At 29.3% G+C, this 24,526-nt stretch overlaps 1 protein-coding gene across 2 annotated transcripts in view; it reads left to right on the top strand.

Annotated features, from left to right (window-relative positions):
- The first annotated feature begins 6,164 nt into the window (after positions 1 to 6,164).
- LOC100169595 (aminopeptidase N-like) overlaps positions 6,165 to 24,526 on the top strand; it is a 22,984-nt gene continuing 4,622 nt past the window's right edge. The window contains exons 1-9 of one of the 2 annotated variants that reach the window (XM_001948813.5): positions 6,165 to 6,343; positions 8,414 to 8,597; positions 8,740 to 9,017; positions 18,356 to 18,511; positions 18,641 to 18,952; positions 20,651 to 20,834; positions 20,930 to 21,355; positions 21,488 to 21,677; positions 22,574 to 22,854. In XM_001948813.5, coding sequence (XP_001948848.3) covers positions 8,415 to 8,597; positions 8,740 to 9,017; positions 18,356 to 18,511; positions 18,641 to 18,952; positions 20,651 to 20,834; positions 20,930 to 21,355; positions 21,488 to 21,677; positions 22,574 to 22,854 — 2,010 coding nt within the window. In that variant the 5' untranslated portion in view covers positions 6,165 to 6,343; position 8,414. The remainder of the gene's footprint in view (positions 6,344 to 8,413; positions 8,598 to 8,739; positions 9,018 to 18,355; positions 18,512 to 18,640; positions 18,953 to 20,650; positions 20,835 to 20,929; positions 21,356 to 21,487; positions 21,678 to 22,573; positions 22,855 to 24,526) is intronic. The other variant, XM_016808401.2, reaches the window with a different exon arrangement.

Consider the following 24,526-nt stretch of genomic DNA (forward strand, 5'->3'; position numbering starts at 1 on the left):
GAAGGCCCCCTGGACTGTGAACACCAACAACGTAGTCCGCCAGGGATCTGGTAAGAGAGGGGATAGGACTATATAGGAGCCCTGGGAGTAGCTAGTATTCAGACGTGATTTCACAAACCGTACGTACACATCCCTGTACTTCTTCATTCTAATTATCATATTTTTTGTATTACGACATAGATTATTTTCGGTGGACGACGTATTACGGGACTTAGAGGATATTCGAGCATCGCTTATTTTTCTAAGACACTGGTTGATCTTCGTCAATTGAATAATCTATAGTGTTTAAATTCAACTTGTTTATCATATTTTACAATTTTGAATAAAATAATACATTAAACACACACTGTTGATCATTTTGACGCTACTACCATCATTCCATCCTGTCACCATCTCCTGTAAGTCAGGTGCACGCAACAGTGTTAATAAACGACCGGGACTCCTGGCGGTAAATAGTTAAATAGAATAGTCGAAAGACGATACGTGGGCTCAGAACCAAAAGGTGCTAAATCGATTTTTTCGAAAATCCACTTTTTGATATAAATGGGTTTATTGGTCAATGGTCTATAATCCAAACTCACATTCAACTTTTTAAGTTCATTATTTAAGGAGTTATCCAGAACTAAAAGGTGCTAAATCGATCAAATTTACACTTTTGTTATTTGATAGCGATCTAGATAGCACCTTTTGGTTCTTGAGAATAGTGTTAAAACCAAAAGGTTCTATCTATAAGATAAAATAAATTAGTGATAACCAAAAAGTACCATCTCATATTCACTGTATCAACCATACAATAATAATATGATGGTACAATATTATTAATTATTGTACATTTTTATCAACAAAACAAAGATTTCTATAAATAATTTTAATAAATATACGGTACCTTAGTCCTTAGTAAATATTATTTTTATTTTGGTTTTATTTTAACGGGATGCCTCAACATTCTGATCCGAGATCTTGTCAATTATTATCATTATAATAGAAAAAAAAATCAGATTAGGGTTACGAAACCCTAATGAAAAATATGAAAATCAGAATCATATAAGTTATAACCTTAATGTTTAATTAATTGAATAAATAATTTTTTTTTTTTTTTGGGGGGGGGGTTACTTTTAACCCCTTCTACAGGTACGGTCATGTATATAGGTTAGGTTAGGTATCTATTATACTCGAGTGAAAAGCCAATTACATGTCATTATTTATTATTTTGAGGTTGGTAACATCATAGTGAAAACATACATTTAATTCAAAACCAAGTGAAAACTGAGTGAAAAAAAAAATATTAACAACCAAAAGGTTCTATCTGAAGAACTGTTTGGTTCTTAACGGAAATTTTTTACATTTTTTTTTTTCTTACGTTACATTTTGATTTTAAGAAAAATAAATTGCTAGTGTTAACTCAGAACAACTTTGTGAATTTTTAGATTTGCTAATCATAAAAATCATTCATTACGAAAAAAGCTAATGCAGTTTTAAGTTGAAAATAGTTTAAAATGGCTCTCCTGAACAATTTGATATTTTGATATAGCACCTTTTGGTCCTGAGCCCACGGATAGTCAACAGTCAAGAGTCAATAGTCATAATCGATGTAGTTGTCTATGGTAGACAATCAATAGTCAGAGTGGATGGTCGATAGTGGAACTCTATGGTTGACAACGACCTGAAGAAGACCTACAGAAGACCAGCTCAACCCACATTTGGACATCGGCACCCACGACACACCATGGCCCGATCAGTAACCCTGAGTTATAATTTATAAGTATACTTTCTCTGTTGTAACTTGTAGTAGGTAATAACAATACATTAATATTTAATAACAGATACATATATACAGGGTGATACATTTAACGTAAGAAACTCATTATTTTAAAAAGTATTAACATTTTTCAAATTTTTCTTTTTGGAATATTAATATTTTATAAAATTTCAAAATGTTTTAGACCACTTATTATTTTAACCCTTATTTTTGTAGGGGAAACCACATACAACTTTTGAATTTTAAATGACAACATATGTTTAAAATTTCAAAAATGTTAAATCAATTTTTTTTATGAATTTTCATAAAAGAATTTTAATTTTTGAATAATCCGTTGGTGAGATATAAGCCCTCAAAGTTGGGGGTTTTTTGGAGGTGCTATAGTATTTTTTGTTTGTAAAGACCAGGAGTTAAACATTCTGTCCATTCGTCCAACCTAAAAGATAACCATACCATACCTAGTAGGTACCTATAATAAATTTTTATAGCCATACTAATAGTGATATTGAACCACTACTATCCACTCATCTACAACTACTGTCTACCCGTCTACCCGCCAACACCTTTTCACAGAAAAAAGAGATAAACCATTTATCTGCACTATCAATCGTCAACCAACTACTAAGCATAGCCCATGGTAATATCCTTACAACTAATAATGACCATTGACCGATAAGCAGAATATTGTTCGTTTCGAATATCAATAAGTACCTACAAAACGTGTCAGCGATTACCACAGAACCCACAATTAAAAATAGAATACCATGTTATCTTCAATTACCTATTGATCACGGTTTAAGATATACCTTGTATATCTACAACCGTGCTTTTGATATAGCTTCACACAGTCATACCGAAAAATAAGTTAAATTAAATTTATTCTATGATCACTGGTCACACTATTAAGTTAACCTCAAACTGTTTATTGTATTCTAAGTTCTAATGTAATATAAAAATTGTATAAGGTTCACCATCGCATATTCGCATTCCGAGTGACTTGAGTTTGAATTTGAAAATATATTTAATAAATGATATGTCGAAATGCATTTTATATAATACTGTAATTTTTAAAGTATTTCATTTATAAATAATCCAATTTAAAATATGCTATAATTACCGGTATTATGCATGACAATTGGATACATGGTTACTAGAATACTTTTGCAACATTTTTGGTAAGTTTCCTTGACATAGAGCAGTTAAAAATCAAAGAATATTTATTAAGATTATGCTTTATAATCTGTTTTTCTTTTAGTCGAATCTGTTATTCTGAATAAAATACAATTTTTATTTAAATATTGTGCATATACATATGGATCACTTAAATTGTCTGTTGCTTGTGGAGAAAATGTGTTACTTACACAGTTGTGTAGTAAGAAACAAAATTTCATAAAGAGTGATAGTCTTCTGGTTATTTACAAGCAAACGCAGTTATAGAAAAAAATACCAGTGAAGCAAGTATGAGTGTTTTATTATACAATATTCATTGAAAAATAACATAATCAAGCTACATAATAATACAATACAATACAAACACCCAAGACTACAGACATCTCAGACACCGTCTATAAGAATATAATATTTTGATATTTCCTATTCAAATTCTGGAGATTCTAACATCATCTACATTTCAATACAAATATAACCCAGATTTCAATTAGCTAGCTTCAACACACATTTTCAGATATGCATGAAAAATAAAAATACTTTATTTTCATAATATATTAATGTTGGATTGACAATAGAATAAAATAAGTATGTATGATAATTTTAATTATAAACCTAATAGTTTAGTTTTCATAATTTTATTTAATTTTTATATTTAGCTAGTAAGTTAACTAATCAAATACACTTCTCACACTCAAACCTACATTGCAAACAAATGATTTGGAAAGACACCTTGAACTTGTTATACTGGTGAACGCGGTACAAATTTTCTTCACATTATATAGGAGAAAAAACAAAATTTCATAATTATAGGCTGGTTCAATCAAATCAAGATAAATTGCTTTTACCTTTGACAAATTTTTATTTGATAATTAATTTTATATATTTAAAATGTGTATCTAAATATTGAACTATTATTTTAATAACTATTTCTTATACGTAGGGCTGAGAGTTTTTTTTTTTTTAATACTAATATTTTTTGTTTAACTTTGATGTTCAAACAATTTCATCTTATACCTAATATAACACTCAATAAAAAAAACTTATAAGTAATAAAGACTGAAGTTATGATAAAAGATAATATACAAAAAGCTTATATTCTATAGTAAAAATTAATGATTGTTAAATGATAACTATAATTTAGCTCTTAAAAATTAACAAGTAAAATAGTCAAGATTAAAGACATTTACAAAAATATAAATTTTAGAGCAACAATTAATAATTTCTTAAATATTAAAAATCTCTAGCCCTATTTATATATTGTATTATGGAATTATTAAATATGTACTTTAATTTTTATGATCTTATCTAGGATTTTGGACATGTTCATTTTTGATATTCTTTATTAGTTTTGGTCTTACCCGGATTTTGTTATAATTAGCATTATGGGAATTTGGCTGAATTCTACTAAAGATATCAATTATCAATGTGTTCATTTTCTTTGATAAGTTAAAATTAAATTAGTCCATTGTTTGGTCATTTTCTAAGATCGTATATGGTCTATTCACACAAGTAAAAATTAATCAAAATAGTATGATTAGAATTGAGCAGTATAAACTAATAACAAACAACATTTGTTGGGGTGCTTAGCTTTGTGTTGTAAACTCTTAAATCATAATAGTTTTGTTATAAATTATAGTTAAAAAGTCTTAATTTAGTGATACCCAAATTGTGTTATTGTACTTTATATTATTCTACTATTTATAGGTACTGTAATATAAATACTCTACAGATCAGATGAACCTTATACCATTGATTATACCTACGACCAATTGGTCGTAAACAAGTCTTTATTATCTAAGTTTCCAACAGATTAATTAAATCATCATTCATCATTCCATATTACAGTTTCCAATTCGGGAATCGGGATTCGTTTGCGAAAAGAAAAACAATTTTCATTTATTGTATTTACTAGCTACATTTTTTTTTTTTGGTGGGGGGGAGCTCTAGAATTTTATCCGAGTTGCCCGCGCATCCCTAATTAATATACTGGCTAGCTACTAACAAAACACAAATAAATTCATATAAAACTAGGAGTGAATTAAAAATTGTATTTAAAAAAAAAACCACAAATTTGTCGAAATTTTTTTTTAAAAAACTTATTTCATTAATTCATTATGAATTATGATATTTAGTAATAAGATAAATAGTTTGTTTCCAAAAATTATTTGAAAAGAAAATATTGATATTGATGACATTTAACATAATAAGTATAAATAAATATTTGGGCTCCTAGTCACACATTATTGCGCCTGTATGCTACCAACCAGACACATGTGGCGTAATTACAGGGAGATTCAGGTTTAGACTTTTTTAGAACCGGCAAACCATTGTATTATTGAATTTAATACAAAATACCAAACCACTACAATTATTATTTGTAAATATTGTAGGTATAAGGTAGTAGGTACAAAATATGTATTTATATATATTTTTTTTGAGATGTAACTGCTATAGGTTTATTGACTTTAAAGTATATTATATAGAAATAATACATAAAAAAGGTGGGCAAGTGGGTGTCGCTCTGCTGTACAATAGGTTACAAGTATAATCACTGTAATGGATGGTGTTAAATTTGAATTCAATGATATAATATCATTGTATAAAAAAAACGATTCTGAGCGAAGACGGGCCAGTCAGCCTATTATATTACTAAGTACATTTGATGATATGATTGTGAATAAAGTAATTTTATTTATATATTATAACCTGTTACGTGAAAGCTTGTCTTACATTTTCAACCCTTAGCTATAAAAGTGGAACATTTTATACATTTTCAACTACAAAATAATTATTAAACTTTAAATTTGATAAATTTTTGTCAAAAATTCGAACTTAATATTATTTAATATATAAAATTGTACAAAAAATTCTACGACTTGAAATAATAAATAATACTTAGTTAATAGACTATATTGTATATTATTATAATATATATCTCATGTAAATTAAATTTATTAGGTACATTCCATTTTATGTTTATACAAGGACCAAATGTTAATATGTAAATAACTATTAGGAAAATAGATTTGAGCACAAATGTTATTTTGTGATTTACAACGAATTTGTAATTTATTACAGCTATATCATGTTATTTTATAGGTATTGTGTAAACAATTAATGTAATTTGATTGCATAATAGTCCATTAAGGTAATTATATTATATTTTGAGTTGGATTGTTTAAACACATAACTATATAGATACCTAATGATTTTTTTTTCGTGACATGTGTTTAAATTTACAATTACCTGCGTACATAGTAGAATTAAATAAAGTGAACTTAATAGATACCTACCTATGAAGAGATTCGTTACAATTATTAAAGTGTAAAATATGTGTTATTTTGTATTGGTGTAGACAAGTATTTTCAACGCATTTTAGATTGATTACAATTGAATTTACAGATATTTCTAATAGTAAGTAACTACACGTATATATGCTGGGCTATATTTAACTTTCCTTTAATGTTATAACTTATCAGTTGGTTTATGTTATTCGTTTTGTGCAGTACCTAAATGCAGTGGCATATTTAAAATTTACTCTCAGCGAGACCAATGGGCCCCGAGTTTCACTTAGAGCTAGTTGATAAATAAAGAATTTACAACGAGTATCTGGTTCATGAGTTATAAGTGTTTAACATATAAGTATTTAAAGTGTTGATGCTCCGTTCATTTTTTTATGATTTTATTTCACAATTAGTAATACAATATAAATACTATGAATATTAAAAGGAATAATCTAATATATGAAAATCTCGTGCAGGATTTGAAGGACGTTATTGACGGGGGCTAGAATATTTAGAAAACTAGAAATTTAGAATTTCATGGCTAAGAACTTTTTCCACCAACAGTAGCTACATAATACGTGATGTTATAAAGATAACTGAACAATTAACAACATAGGTAGTTAGTTAATTACATTTAGCACTTTGGCAGTCATTTCGGCTGTTACAACCTCTATTAGTCATCTCAATAATTACTTCTAGTTTGTACAATGATATTAATTTTGATTTTAAATATACTTTGTATTTTTCTTCGTTAAAACTCACATAAGTATGTATTACAGAGTTTTATTTTCACCAAGTCTTAACTATTACAATAAAAAATTTAAAGGAAATATCATTCAACATAATATTTATGATAGGATGAATTCTGAAGATTATGTTAAAATATAATACTATATATCTGAAAATATTTTCAACATATTGTTTTACACTCTTCTGCATTATATTTTCATTATATTCTGTTCATTGGAAAAGTGTTATAAAATGTTGGTTTTTTAATTAGTGACAAAATAGTTTTGATTTTGAACTTAAGATTAACGTTTTTTTGTACATTTAACTACCCATAGAAATCCGATCTTCATTCAGAAGACTATAATATTTTATTATTTTATGGTATATTTTAGACAAATTATTAGGTATTTTAAATATCTGCACATGCCAGTGATTTCTAGAAGAATTGGAACACTTTGTAAAGATTTTACACATCTACTATATCAAGGATAAAAAGTAAATGTATAATAATTACATATGCCCGAGATAAGCCTAGGGGATATGTGATTTCCACTTTACCGCCCGACATTTTTTAGGATTTCCACTTTAGCACCTAGCACTTTTAGGGATTCCCACTTTACCGTCCACTATACGGTAAAAGGACACTTTCCAATGCTTCAACCCCTATCGAAAACCAAACTTTCGGTGCAGGTGTGACAAAAATAATTTTGAAATGATTTATTTAAACACGCGTAAGCTTTATATTAATTAATAAATTAAATATAATATGTAATCAAGTTAATTAGTAAACATCTTTACATTATGTAAATAAGACGTAGGCAACATAATACTTAGTAACATATCACTCGTATGGTGTGATATTTTTATCGGTCTTGTGATTTTTGTTTAACTCACAGACTTCTATACAACACTAGGTAAGGAACTTCTGTACAATTTACATTGTTACAATTGAAGCTTAGCTGTGGACGGCCGCTATTTTGTCAGTTGGCAAAACATTTCATTTATTATACAAAATTTATTAGGAATAATATTTTTTTTAATGGTCAAATAAAATAGTAAATGTAAAATGACTTATACAAAATATATGTATATTTTTTTTTTAAACAACATTATGTTTAGAAATAATAAAATACGATACAAAATAAATTATAATATCATCTTATTTGTCATATGAAATTCCATACAATTGCAATAACTATAAATACTATATTATTAAATATTTATTTTCTATAACCTATTATTTTACCATTATGGCAAATTGGTAACAATCATATCATTACAAAAGTATTAACACAATTCTTATGTTCAGTACAGTCAATGGAGTTCTCAAAATAATATGTACTTGGTTCAATGCCAATTAATTATAAAATGTTTTAAATTTTAAAAAATTATATAAAAATATATACGTGTAAAATAATTATATTATTATTAGATACCTATTTATGTATATGTGTATTTAAATTTTGTTTAGAATGAAGTTTGTGGGCTTTAAAATGATTATTATCATCGCATTGTCCTTAATCGGATCGGTTGTTAATTCGCAAGAAACTAGCGAATTCAAACTACCTACTAATTTCAAACCCGTCAGCTATGAACTGAATGTGGTCACGCACTTGGAGGATAAATTTATGTTTGAAGGAGTAGTTTGTATTCGCGTGAGTAGGAAACCATACTACATCGAGTATATTATCTTACTCACAATAACTAATAATTATGTTATATTATCAAAAGGCAAAATGTCTTGAAATTTATGAAATTTTATAATAACGTCACATAATATATAATTAATATATTTAGATGACATGCGTAGGAGCTACCGATACCATAGTGTTGCATTCGACCAGTTTGAACATCGATACCAAAAGTGTTGTTGTGGCCAACGGTGGTGAAAATGTCATCCCAGTGAGCAATGTGTCTTTTGATACGGATAAAGAACTTATGCACGTCACGTCAACCGTAAACTTTAAGCCCTGTGATGAATACGTGCTAACTATACCATTTACCGGAAACCTCACCGACGATCCAGTAGGTTACTATAGAAAAAGCTACGTAGACAAGGAAAGCAATCTAACGAGGTGCGTTATTATAAAAATTTTAATACAATGCACAGCACAAGTCATAAAAAAATATAAATAAATATTTTTTGTGATTTTGTTTCTTTCTATTGTCGTGTACGTCTACACGACAAATTAAAGTACGCTTGGCAAAATAACCTACAATAATATCTTTTATTTTAAACAATGTAAAACAATTTATACGGAGGTTCTGCTGGAATATAACTGACTTCCCTTCGGGACGAGCGCGGACGACAGTCCCGATGTGGCTACCAAAACTGTCCACTCAGCGGAATGTCATATGTTGTCGCCGTGCTCGTTTCCACGGGTTGCAATTTCTTGTACATCATAAGGTTCTGTGATTTAAGGTGAATATAATTTTAGTATACTACATCGATACTTAATAACTTAGTACAAACTTATAATAACTAATGTAATGACAATTATATATAGCAATATCAAATGATGTTCTGGTTTTACAAACATATTTTCTGTGGTATCCTTGTACAATTCACTGACTTCGTTTAACTCTTGAGACTCCTGAGCTAATTTGTTAAAATTTATAAAAAGCGATGATTACTGATTTTCCGAGGTTCGTGATGATCTGTTATATTCTTAAGGGATAATGATAAGTGTCAACTTGGATTTTCAGGTACGAAATCTTTATGGTATATTGTTTTGATAATACGAAAACGATGTGGGTAGTAGCAACGGGTGACCATATACCACTAATCACTTCATGTGGCTGGAACCCCGTAGCTCAATGTATGGACGAATAATTGTTACAAAACATTGCGTAGGGACCGTAGACGTCCCTATTTTGAGGGTTTTTACTAAAATAATTCCTCAAGTACTCTCCAAGATTTCTGTGACTGCATTATAAGCCACCATGGGTTACTCTGTGGGTGGTAAGGTATCGTTGAGGTCTGCGTTATCTTCAAGATGGATCTACTATCTGGTATTCAATGCCCTTCAGATGATATATGACGTCTTAATATACGATTTTCTGATCCACGGAGAAGACATTTTTATTAGATAAAGCTCACTCCCAGTATCTAAGAGTAGCTTTGATTTATTGCTGATGGTCTGTTCAATGTATCAGGTTAAATGATTTCGATATAATTCTGCTTGGTAGTAGAGGATTTGTCGTTGCTGATGTTTTTTAACTCGCTCATCGGGCACCCACCGCTGGCAGCCGGTTGATGTTGGTTACCCTGCTGGTTGCCTTCCTTTTTGTACCTAACATAATTCCTTTTACGGCAATCTTTCAGCAGATGTCCTGGCTTTTTACAGTAGTGACATACAATGTTTCTAATTGGTGCCGTTCTGAAAGAAGGTTTTGGGTTTGTCACTGTCGGTTTGCTTCTGCAATCCTTTGCCATATGACCAATTTTACTACAGTTGAAAGAAGTGGGATTCTTCATGGGTTGGTGTGGCGTTTCATATAACTTCTTTGTCGCTTCTTGTGAGTTTCTGATCCGTTTTTCCTTCTTTGCTGCTTGTACAGCCTTGTCTAACGTTAACGGATTCCTTGCCTTGATGAAGTCTTTTAGAGGTTCTGGTCCCTCTATAAATACTTGGATACTTTACTTCTTGATACTTGATCCTTGCGCTTGAGCTACCTCCCAACTGTACCCACTTGTCTCTTGCTCTATGATAATTGTTGAAAGTGCAACTTGACAGACTAACCATTTTAGTATTAATATAAATTAATAACAACACGACAATATGATTATCTATAAGCATAATATATAATAACGTACAACTGGACAATTTAACGTGACTGTACACACACACACACACCGTATACGCACTGTACGACGGTGTCTGCGCAAGTGAGTATTACATACTTCAAAGGCCCTATGGTTAGTTGAGGTCTTCCCGTATCCGTATACAATATAGAAAGCCACAGTAAAAGTGTTGCACAGCTATATCGTAACTGCATAATTATCTATTAGAAAACGACATTGTACACGCACGTGTGTTTACATGGTTTGAGTACTAATATTAATTGTATATTTCTACAATAATTGTTTGGAGTTGCTCAATCCTATTTGCGTACTTAGTTACATCTTCTCCGATTTTCTTTCTTGTTGAATACAACTCTGAGAATAGATAAGTAGTCGTCCTCTGCGGTTCCAATGCAGATTTCAACGCTTTCTTTAGATCAATCAAATGTTTTATTTCCTTAAATTTGACAGCCTGTCGGACTTCCCCTGTTATTCTAACTTGGATTTGTTGGATAACAAATATAGTATTCATGCTAACTGTTTCTCTCAATCTAATAGAAATATTATACCTACTACTTAGAATTGTTCCGCCTGCTCTTATCTATTTTCACTTTCAAATTCCACAGTTTTAAGTAAAATTAACAAAATATTCGGAGTCTTGGAAGTTACAAACTCAAAACTCGACACATGAATATAAAAAATATAAATATAATTATAATACATGAGCGAGCGCTCGCGTGACATTAATAATAATAATATCGATGGTACCGGACATACAGTACATATACGTGTGTAGAAGTAGTAGTAGTGTGACAATATCGTATATACAGCGCGTACAATAATATCGAGCGCGTGACCATGAGCGGCGTGCCTCAATAGATATATGACTACGTATATAAATAAATTGTATTATGCCCATGTAGGAATTGCGATGTTATATTAAATAAGACCCACAGAATCCACAATAACAATAAATATATGTTAGACTTCTGGCGTGTGCAAAAGCGTGTGACTATCTCACGCTAGGCCTAACCGCATGATGACCAAGTATGGTCGTGCGAATTATAGAAGGAACAGGAACAGAGACCCATCGAGGAGAGCTGATGGACAAGCGCTCATCAGACGAGCAACCAGCGTCAACCAGAACAGTCACTAAAGCTAAATATTTAGTCACAACTCGCTAACTTACAGTTTAACTATTAGTTATTTGGACTTGGAACATTTTAATAGACGTAATTATTATATTTGAGTATAAATGAATTCAAATATTACAATCATCTTCGTGGTTTTATTCAAAATACTTCTGTTACATGCCTACAACTGCACAAGTACTGATGGAAGTAATAGAAATGAAGTACGAAGATGATTGTAATATTTTGTATTTATTATACTCAAATAAATAGTTCGGTATGCAAAAATATACTAAGTCCAAAAGATTTAAACTATAGTAACCGAGTTGTGACTAAGTATTTAGCTAGTGGCTGTTCGTGCATTAGCTCTCCTCGATGGGTCTCTGGCCCTGTCCCTTCTATTATTTCACATGACTACGTATACATGGCCATTTTGCGGTTAGGCCTAGCGTGAGATTGTCACACGCTTGCACACGCCGGATGTCTACATATATCTATTGTTGTTATACATTTGTGGTGTTCTTTAATATAACAGCGCAAATCCTAATATTTTATAGTATTTTAGAATTATTTATATACGTAGTCATATATCTATTGCCGCACTTAGCTCATGGTCACGCGCTCGACATTATTAGCTACGCGCAGTATACGCGGTATCGTCGCGCTACTACAACTACTACACACGTACTGTATACGTGGTACCATCGATATTATTATTATTAATCAAGCCTGGGCAAGTTAATGATAATTTTTAACTGAGTTAAGTTAGTTAATGTAAAACATTTTAACTCAGTTAATAGTAAAAAGTTACCCTATTTTTTTTTTTAACTCAATTAAGTTAAAAGTTATATGAACATTTTCAATTAACTTATTAACTTAAGTTAAGTTAAGTTATTTTAGATTATGAGTGGAACGATGAATGTATTGATTTTACAATGATGTGTGTGTTTTTTTTTTGTTTTTTTTTTTATTTATTTGTTTTGTTTTGTGTCTGTGTACACGATAAGTAGTCGAAATAATGCTTCAATTTTCAACTTCAGTATCTTTTTCGATTGGAAAGTGAATATCGTTGGTGCATTGGGGAGGTCAAAATTTAAAATTCCCAGTAATTTTCGAAAGCGCAAAGAAAAACCAAAAAAAAAATTAAGGAAAAACGGGAATTTTTACGCAAAATTGAATTTGGTTTTTGGTGTAACTTTAAAAAAAATGACCGTAGATACATGAAATTTTGACTGAATGTTTATATTAGAATTTTCTATACACCATAACATTTTCAAAATATTTTGACTTATTTTAGCTCTTTAGGGCTATTGTCAGTTTTCATTTTTTTTTAGTTTCTTTTCTAAAAATATCGATAAAATTTTATTTGTTGATTAAAAAAGCTTGAAAATTTAATAAAAGGCTCCTAGTATATTGTTTCAAAAGCGGATGAAAAATATTAAAAATCCTTAGTCACAGTTTTTTTTTATAAGCATTTTAAGTTCAAAAATTGACAAAATATGGAAAAATCACAAAAATTAGCAAATTATTTTGAGTTAAGAATTCGTAAAAATTTTTCTTTTTAAATCTAAAATTTTAAAATGTAATACAAGATTCCTTATAAGATTATCTACCTTTATTAAACAAAGGATATCTATAAGAGAGTCAAATTAAATTTTTATGATCGTTTGAAATTCATATTTTTATAAAATTTGATACTCACTCGATTTCTCATGTAACGATTTTCTTATTTTGTTGTAATTAAAAAACGAATAACTATAGATACTTGAAAATTTCACTGAATGTTTACATTAGTATTTTCTATGTACGATGAAATTTTGAAAATAATTTGACACTTTTTGAGCTGTTTACGGACATTTTCAATTTTCAATATTTTTAGTTTTTATTTCTATAAATATCAATAAAGTTTTATCTGTTCGGCCAAAAAGTGTAAAAATTTAATATAAGGCTCCTGATATATTGTTACAATAGCAGTTGAAAATAATTAAAAATACATAGGCATAATTCTTTTTTATAAGCATTTAAAGATCGAATTTTTACAACATTTATCAAATTTAAAATTTAATAATTATGTCGTAGTTAAAAATTTATAAAATGTTCAATTTTTATATCTAAGGATTAAAAATGTGAAACAAGATTCCACCTAAGTAGTTAGGTAATTCTGTTACCAAAAAATCTAAAAAATACATATACACAGTTTATTTTTATAGTCATTTTAAGTACAAATTTGGACGAAATTACATATTAAAAACCTAGGATAACTATTTTAGTTATTTTGTTGTGATTGTATAATATTATTTGTGGGTACTTGAAATTTCTAAAGTATACTAATATATATCTATGATAGTACCACGGTTTTTTGTTGATGTATAACGCGTTATAAGTACCTAATAGATATTATGATATGATTAATTTGGGATTTATTATAGGTACCTATTATAGGTCAATTTTTTTTAATACCATAAATAAGTATATATTATATGTCTAATACATAGACTGATATAGGTACCGTCTCCGCTCAGAATCGTTTTTCTTATACAGTGATATTATATCATTGAATTCAAATTTAATACTGTCCATTATACAGTGACCCACTTCTAACCTACTGTACAGCAGAGCGACATCCACTTACCCACCTTTTTTATTTTTATAATATCTTTATAAATACCCAGTTATATGGTTTAAATAATAAAAATCATAAATATTATTGAACACAGGAAATAACCAATAGCTTTTCTATACATGGGTACTGAATTAATAGAATTATGAAGTAGGTACGAAAAAAATACAAAATTGAAAATGCCAAAACAAATACAACCTTTTGATTTATTAATATACTAATACAGATAAGAACTATACAGTTTTTTTAAATTATTAAATTAAAATAACATGGTATTTAAGAATGTACTTAATTTTAAACTCTGAATACTTTTTCAGGGAACTAAAAGTCTAAAACTGTTAGAGAATATAGCCAACTTTATACTTCAGTAAAATATTTATTTAAAAAATTGATTTAACTATAATATAGTAATATTATTTGTAATTCCCTATTCTAGTAAATGGTTATGTAAAATCAATAATAATTTTTATTTTTATTATTCAATTATTTATAAATTAACTTAACTTGAATTTGATTAAAAGTAACTTGTTATTTATTAAGTTAATATCAATTAAAATAAGTTAAGTCAAAAATTAAATTAATGAAAATTAAATTTAAAAAAAGTTAAGTTCAAAGTTAAAATTAACTTAACTTTTAACTTTTTAATGCGTTTATGCCCAGGCTTGTTATTAATGTTACGCGAGCGAGCGCTCACGTATTATAATTATATTTATATTTACGCGACACGTATATTATATGATTACGTACATATTATAATGTGATTTAGATAAGTTATTTGGTAAGATGGTCACAGCTCGCTACACTTCCACCAATTCAACTGTAGTAGTTGAGCACGTTACCTGTCTGTAACCGCGCTGCGACTGTTATAGACGGTGCTGCTTATCATAATTGTCGTCAATAGCCATTACAATTTATCGGGTTCTTTACTCGATTTAATCTTTTATAGTTTATCTAATACCTCTGTCACTAATGATATCAATTATCCAGTCGTACCTCTTGCCACTCAATACCACCCAGCTCTCCACATAAGCTTCTCGATAAATTCAACTATCAAGACTATGGACTCTAATGAATGCTTATTCGATTATGCTCATGGCGACTATTCTAACATTTCTCTGCGTCTTAATACTTATGGTTGGCATAGTTTGTTTAATAATATTGATATTGATGTGGCTCTAACACGATTTTATGACATCCTTAATAATTGTATCGAGATGTTTATCCCTAAAAACTCTAATAATAGATATCATTTCTCAAGTTGATACAGCAATCGTTTTAAATTTTGAATTATACAAAAAAAAAAAATTGCACATAAAAAATATAAAACTTCTAAGGATTATAACGATTCAAAAATAAAAATTGAATCAAAATTATCCTATTTAAAATATCTTTCACGTATCCAATAAACGTTGGTTGTTAATCCTAAATATTTTTTGGATTTCGTCAGATCTAGAATGAATGAAAATAATATTCCAAAAATGATGTATTTAAACAACACATCTTTTGATAATGGGTATGATATCTATAATCTATTTGCTTCATTCTTCAAATCGGTTTACGGTCTAATCCACCTAAGCCCCAGAATTTATCAGATAACAGTCATCCTTCTGATTTGGTTGACCTAAATTACCTGATGTGTTTGATGGGCTCTATTCACTTTAACAAAAACTCTCATCAGGTCCTGACAGAATTCCACCTGTAATATTACATAATTGTTGTTACTCATTATATGTCCCCCTATATTTGTTATTTAAGCTATCTCTTAACTCGTCTACTTTTCCTCTTAAACGGAAATCCAGTTTTATCCAATCAATCCTTAAATCAGGTGATAAATCAAATATAATCAACTATAGACCAATTTCCTTACTTTCATCGATACCAAAACTTTTCGAAAAATTAATCGCCACAAAAATAAACTTTATATTTAAAAATACATTTACTAACCAACAACCAGTCCTGTAAAGAATACTTTTAAAAAGTACTTGAGTAAATACTCAAATACATTTTTTTTTAAGTATTTAAGATACTAGTCAATTACTTTAATTGTAAAGTATTTCAAATACTACTCAAATACTTTAAAAAAGTATTTGGAATACTTTTCAAATACTTTTGGTTTTTAAAGTGGGTTTCTAATTATCGTTATATAAACACATAGGTAGTAGGTAATCTATCTAATAGCTATCTAATAGTTTTAAAGGGAATATTGTTATTCAATATTCAATAACTTTTTTTAGAAATCTGGTTTTCACAAACCTTTGGGGTTCGGCTAACACAGAAATACAGAATATTAAATAAAATTATTATTCCATTATTGTAGTTGACAATAATATTTTTCCAACCAATTACCTATTTCGAATAAAAATAAAATGTTCGAAATAAAAAACCAAAGTATTCAATACCAAAAAGTATTTAATACAAAAAAAAGTATTTAAAATACCATTCAAAATACTTCATGCTGAAAGTATTTAAAAAGTTATTCAATACTTAAAAAAGTATTTGAATACTTTTACTCAAATACTTTTACTTAAATACTTTACAGGACTGCCAACAACACGGTTTTAGATCGAGTCGTTCCATACAAATCTTACTCCATTTCATAATTTTCTTATTGATTCCATTGAAAGTGGCTGCCAGGTCAATGTAATCTATACTGATTTACATAAAGCATTTTACAGCGTCAATCATTCATTATTATTAAAGAAATTAGAAAACTTCGGCGTTTTTAACCCATTACTATCATGGATAAAATCCTATCTCTCTCATCGTACCCGAGTTGTAAAATTCCACAACTATCTTTGCAATCCAATTGTTGTTACATCGGGCGTCCCTCAGGGCGGGCACCTTTCATCAAATTGAACATTGATCGGCTTAATCGTATTCAAAATAAGTTTTGAAGTTTTGTGTAATACCGTTGTGGTACTAAACCAATGTTAAATTCCTTAACTAACAGACGTCGTCTTAATAACTTAGCATTTATTCATAAACTACTAAATGGCTCAATCGATTCCCCTGATATTCTATTGCTACTTCCAATCGCTATTCCATCATTTAATTCTAGGCAATTCATAATATTTAAAAATATTTTCCATAGAACTAATTATGGTTACGCATCCCCTCTAGTTCGCACTTTTCACATTATAAATAATATGCATAAGGCTGATATATTTTTGTTCCATTGTCTTATTTTAAGAATATTATTTAAATCCTACATTTCTTCTATCTTATTATTTAGATATGTCTTACTTATTACTTATTACTTATTAATTTATTACATGTACAGTTTTTACTATTGAATTACTAGTTTTATTATATATTACTAACAAAAAAAAAAAAAAAATTAAAATATTAAATTAAATTGAAGTATTACAAAAAATATTACATTACAATAATAAATATTATATAAAGTGTTTATTAACAAATATAAGTAAAAAATTAATAAGTTATAAGTAATAAATAATAAATTACCGTATATAATTATTCAGTTTACATGTTACATATAATGTACTGTGTTATTATCAATAACCCTTAAAATAAAATAATTAAAATGGTTATTACCATAAAATGATTGTAGTTCTTAAAAGGCCTAACTGCTGGTAGTCTGTATGCAATGACCCTGAAAAACAGCAGACTGTTTGGAAAAATAATAAGTACTTCGTAAACGGGCTACCCCATTGCAAAGAGCTTAGTCTTTTTGCAAAAAAAACTAATTTTCCATATGGTCTACGACATATTATAATAATAATATAGATGGACACATACTTCCATAGATACAAATACAAGAGAGATATAAAAAGAAATTCTTATATTACGATTTACTTCTTCTAACTGAAATGGGTTTATAACACTCTAATACTGTAAAAACGTAATATTTTGTCGCAGATGGTTAGCTGTAACATATTTCGAGCCATTGGGCGCACGAAGAGCTTTTCCCTGTTTGGACGAGCCTGGGTATAAAGCAACCTTCAAGATAAGATTGAGTCATAAAAAAGGATTGACTTCGATAAGTAATATGAAACTTATGAATCAAATAAACTGGTAAGTCTAATTGTTACATGTTAATAAAGTGAAAGAATACACCGTTCATCGTATAAGTAAAATTATAATATTTAATTGAATAATTTTGTACGATATTATAATATAGAAATTGTTGATTCAATGTTATAGCCCTTCGTATTCAGATTATGTTGTCGATGAATTCGAAGAATCTCCACCGATGTCTACTTATTTAGTAGCATACATGGTGTCAGATTTTGTATACATTGATGCAAATAGTGAAAATGACCAAGTGAAGTACCGTATTATATGCAGGAAGGACTTAGCCAATCAAACAGAATTTTCCATTAACTTGGGACCGAAGGTCATAAAATACTACGAGGATTATTTCGATGAAAAATTTCCGCTGCACAAACAAGACATGGCGACCATACCCGATTTTCCTACAGGGACTATGGAGAATTGGGGTCTCATCACACTTCAGTACGTAAAATGAAAAAATTATAAACACTAGTAGAATATAATACTATAATATTGAAGTGCGTCGTATTTTACAGTTATCAATATTGTATGATATTATATTATTATATATAAAATAATTATTATTCATTATACTAAAATGTATGGTGTCTGTAAATCGAATTTCTAGTTTTAATTTAGGATACATCTCCACGAATATAGTTCACATTTATATTGGACTGTAGCCTAAAGGATTCTTAAATAAATATTTTCTATAATATATTAATACTGCAGTACACATGGGTTGTTTTGTATCAAGTACTTGGAACGACTGCCAACGAGCACCACGTATCTCTATATTAAATATTTAGTGTAATTTTAGGACTATTCGTGGTCAATCACATAATATTGTGATTTGGTAAATATCTAATATATTATTATCGTGTCTCGTAACACCACCGCTGACCGTTGACTTACAGTGTGTTCAACGATTAAGATACAAATTACCTCAAATTTCAATTAGGTTTTTTTTACTGCATAAAGCATTTAATAATACATCTATTTTTCTGTGTAGGTATGCACAATATAACATTTTTTTTTTTTAATCATAACACCTAATTTTAGATTCTGAGCGGAGCGATGAATGTATTGATTTTACAATGATGTGTGTTTTTATTTTAGATTCTGAGAGGAACGATAAATGTATTGATATACTCGATATTGTTTAATATTGATTATTTTTTATTTAATTTGGCAATAGGGTTTGTCTGGAATTCCGTCTATAGTTCCAATTTTAACACTTATAATCGCGCACGTTTTAGAACTAGTTTAGAGCGGGGAGATGAATATATTGATTTTACAATTATGTGTGTTTCATTATTTTAATTTTTAGTTTTTTTATTTAGTTTTATTTTTTGTGTCTGTGCACACAATAAATAGTCGAAATAATGCTTTGATTTTCAACTTCAGATGAAAAAGTGAATATAATAGTTTTCAAAAGCGTCAGAAAAAACAAAAATAAAATTAAGGAAAAGCGGGATTTTTACGCAAAATCGGTTTTCGACAAAATCGATTTTGATTTTTTGTGTAATTCTAAAACAAATAACCATAGATTAGACATATTCACTGAATGTTTATATTAGCATTTGCTAGACACCATAACATTTTAAAATGATTTTGACTTGTTTTGATCTGTGTACGGACGTTATCAGTTTCCAATTTGTTTGGGTTTTTTTTCTATAGATGTCAATAAAATTTTATTCTTTAGGTAAAAAAGCTTGAACATTTAATACAAGGTTTCTCATTTATTGTTACAATTATAGTTAAAAAATAATAAAATATATATACTATATAATAAACAATATCCACACTGACAAACTAGCTCCACTCAGAATCATTTTTCGTATACAATTGTATAAAATCATTGAATTAAAATTTAATACCACCCATTATACGGCGATCCACTTGTAACCTACTGCACAGCAGAGCTACATCCACTGAACCATATTTTTTTAATTTAAACATTTAATCTTGATGTTAATAATATTCTAGTTTTAATTAGTCAAAATCAGTTTTGACGAACGGGGTTGGTAAAGTATTTTCCAGTTAAAACTGGATATTACAGATTTCGGGTTTTAACTGTAGCATATAATATTATAATATTGTTTAGTACCGTCGTACCAATTCCCCGCTGTAAAATCATATTAAATAATTATTATTTAGAGAGTCTTCTTTGTTAATTGATCTGGACGTGAACACAATTGATGACGTATATTCGGTAGCCCGACTCGTCATTCACGATCTGGCTCATCAATGGTTTGGTAATCTCGTTACCATGAAATGGTGGACCGGCCTTTGGTTGAATGAAGGATTTGCCGAGTATGTAGGAATTCGCGCAGTGGATTTCGTAAGTTTCATAACCGTCAGACGGTTATTAATATCTTATTTAGTATGGAAAAACGTAATCATATTATTTTTTTATTTTTTTTTCATACTATATAGATGTTCCCCGAATGGAAATCTTTCCAAGTCAAAAACCTTAGAAACTTTTTACTCGTTTTGGACCCCGATTCGCTTCAATCAGCACGCCCCTTGTCGGTAGCTATCGGAAAGCCCGATGAAATAGCACCAATTTCGGGGGACCCGATAACGTTCGCAAAGGGACCAATTTTGTTGCACATGATGAACACATTCCTTGGCGAGAATACGTTCAAACAAGGCATTAGAAACTACATACACAAATACAAATTTTCCAACGCTGAACAGGATGACTTGTGGTGCTCATTGACGGAGGAAGCACACCGACAAGGAACATTGGACAAAAATCTAACCGTAAAACAAATAATGGACTCATGGACGTTGCAAACCGGTTATCCCGTATTGAATGTCATCCGGGATTATTCTGCGGGCACGGTTACATTGTCCCAGGTAAACTGACGAACAAAAATAATTGGATTTTTTATTATTAAAAAATGTATTATTATTATATGTTATGTTAATGAGATTTATTGTTTTTCAAAAAATATTTTCTTATAATTCTATACGTACCTAATGCTGAAGGAAAGGTATCTATCGATCAAATCAAACGGTACGGACAACAAAACCTGTTGGTGGATACCAATCACTATGACAACTTCTGGGGACATTAACCAGACAAATGCGACATTCTGGTTGAATTGCGAAAACAACAACCTCACCACACCATTGGCTAAAGACAACGAGTGGGTCATCTATAACATGCAGATGACCGGTAGGTCTTATATTATTATACAGTTATTGTTTAATTGAATTGTTTTAATTGTTTGATAAATTATAATATAACAAGCTGAATATGTGTACTTCGTTGCCCGTTAAATGTACCAACTCTATATGACTCAAACTTTGCTCGATTCGTCATTTAATATTCGGTGTATGGTGTTTAAAATTAATCTTAACTTTTCCATTGCCCGGAATAAAAATACTGATTCGCAGCAGTATATTATCAGGTAGGCAATCTACCTGATGTAGATCGCGGACCCCTAGTTTGTACGTAAGTGTATGATTTAACTCTAAAGTACCAAAGTTATATCAAGTTTGTTGTATTCTATCTCTGGTGGATTAATCTAATCAATTAATACAAAATCCTAACTTAACCTGTTGCGTCACTGTTGTATTTTTAACATCTAGACATCCTACTTTTCCAGTGGATTTTCCTAAAATTTTGTTTCATAATAACCTTCTCCGTGATATACTCTTTCATTTCAAAAAAATCAAGAAGATCTGATAAGTAGTCCCAGAGTTGACCCTGTACAAAGATTTTAATTTCACATTTATATAGTTATAAGATATATTTTATAATAAATTGACAAAAAATAATAATACAAATCAACTAAGGTGCCCGTAACCAATAGCAAGCAATATACAAATACACTATTATTATTTTAATGGCCATGGCACCAGGTGTACACTTAAGAGGCCATAACTCCGGAACCACTTATTGCACAGCGTACAAACTTCACAAAAACTATCTACATATTAATCTTAATATTCCCTGAAATTTTTATCGAAATCGGTTTGGTGCATCTTGAGTTATAAAATTTATTCAAAATGTACACTTATTTTTATATATATAGATAGTAATACTATATTCATTATATATTTTGGTAGTTTTATTCAGAGTGTTTTACGATACACGAAACTGGATGGGTATCATTTGTACGCTGAACGATCCAACCAAATACGAAACTATACCCACGTTAAACAGAGTACAGTTGATCCTTGATTCACTTAGCTTTTCACAAGTCGGTGACATGGACTACGAAATCACGTTCCAACTTTTGAAATATCTAAAACACGAAAAACAGTATTCACCGTGGTTTGCTGCTCTCTTCAGTTTGAGACGGATTGATAATTTACTGAAAAGGACTCCGAAACGTGCAGTGTTCCAAGTTAGTTTAATAGGCATTTCTTATTTTATTATTAATTACAAACGTCTAGGACTTCTAAGGATGAACTAATTTACCCATGAATAACACAGTTATAACTTATAGTAAACGTACAAAAAAAATCGTTGAAGACATACATGGTGTCCCGTGAGGATTTACCCATTGTGATGTCTCCTGAAATAAAAGAGATATCTCAATTCTGGTTTTAAATAAGACTCACGGGGACAAGAACTACAGATATTTGATGTTTTAATTAATTTTAATGATTTGGTATAAACGTTAAGAAATATATGTTTTTTATTTAATAGTTTTAAAAAAAACTGTGAATTATTTAATACCATAGGGGTAGAAAATAACATATTATTCATTATGACTTGTTTTTTGAAGTCAAATGTAGATAAGAAAGAGAGTCCGTTTGTTTACATTGCTGTATTGATACACCTTGGGTATGATTATATATTTTTATCTATAATAGTCATAGAGATAATCAGATGATCGAGGTTAGGTATACTGTTTTGGCCTCAATTTATTTGTATAGGTAATAAATTGTATTCATCACCGGTAAGACGTAATGTTCTATTCATGTTTTTATTATCTATGTTGTGGTTAAATGTGGTGGCCATATTTCTAGTTAGCAATCAATAGTGACTGGTGACCATATTACAATAGTTTTTAAAAGTTACTATGTTATATGTATCTAAAAAACACAAACATTTCTCCCCTCCCCTCAATTTCGAAAATTTTGATCAAAACGTTACAAAAGGTTTATAAGTTCTTTGTAAAGAAAACCAAAAAAAGTTATGCCCAATTCAGAGTGGGGGGCTAGAGAAATGGCTAAAATCCGTGAAATTTGGAAAACCCAAACTTTTTTCAGCTCAATCATTTTTAAGTCGTTTGTAAAGGTTTGTAAAAACAAAATATTTCTTTGATTTTTTCAAATTTTTTTTATCTCTTACAATTTTTTTACTATTCTAAATCTTGTTGGTGTAAGAATACATCCAATATATGTGATTGTTTTACTTTATTCAACAAATTTCTAAAACATTTAATCAAGTTAATGCAGGCTGAACATGTTTTTTTTCTCATTTGAAATTGTACATTTTTGGTGACGCCACAATTGATTATTTTCCAAGGTTTCAGTTTTTATACGAACTCTTGAAATCATATAGGTACATAATCAACAAAGTATCTAGAAATTTATAATTTCATTTTATTGATAAAATGGATAGGAATAATGTTTACTTGGAAAATCTATTGGTCTTGGACCACCTACACACATTGTTTTTAAATCAAGTATTTTAATTGCTTGAGATAGATTTGTTAATCTAATTGGATATTTTAAAGTCTTGCTTATATTTTCAATTTCAATAGTGTATTGATAAACATAAACACATATTTCCAATGTACTTTTAAAAACTAGTTGTTTTTCAATTTTCATTTTACCATCATCAAACTTTGGTTTATAAAAAACAATATCACGATGAGTAAAATGTGTTGTCCATCCTCTTGGTAATATGTCTTTTTTAAAATGTATTCTTAGGTCATTAAATGTGAATAGCTCATCAATAGTTTCCTAAAGAAATCAAGTTTAAAGAAAAAATATTATATTATTTAATATTAAAATAATTAAATTAAAAACTATACTTCAAATAATTTTAAAAATTTTTTCATGGGC

Source organism: Acyrthosiphon pisum, unplaced genomic scaffold (assembly GCF_005508785.2).
Source record: "Acyrthosiphon pisum isolate AL4f unplaced genomic scaffold, pea_aphid_22Mar2018_4r6ur Scaffold_21489;HRSCAF=24104, whole genome shotgun sequence".
Lineage (NCBI taxonomy): Eukaryota > Metazoa > Arthropoda > Insecta > Hemiptera > Aphididae > Acyrthosiphon > Acyrthosiphon pisum.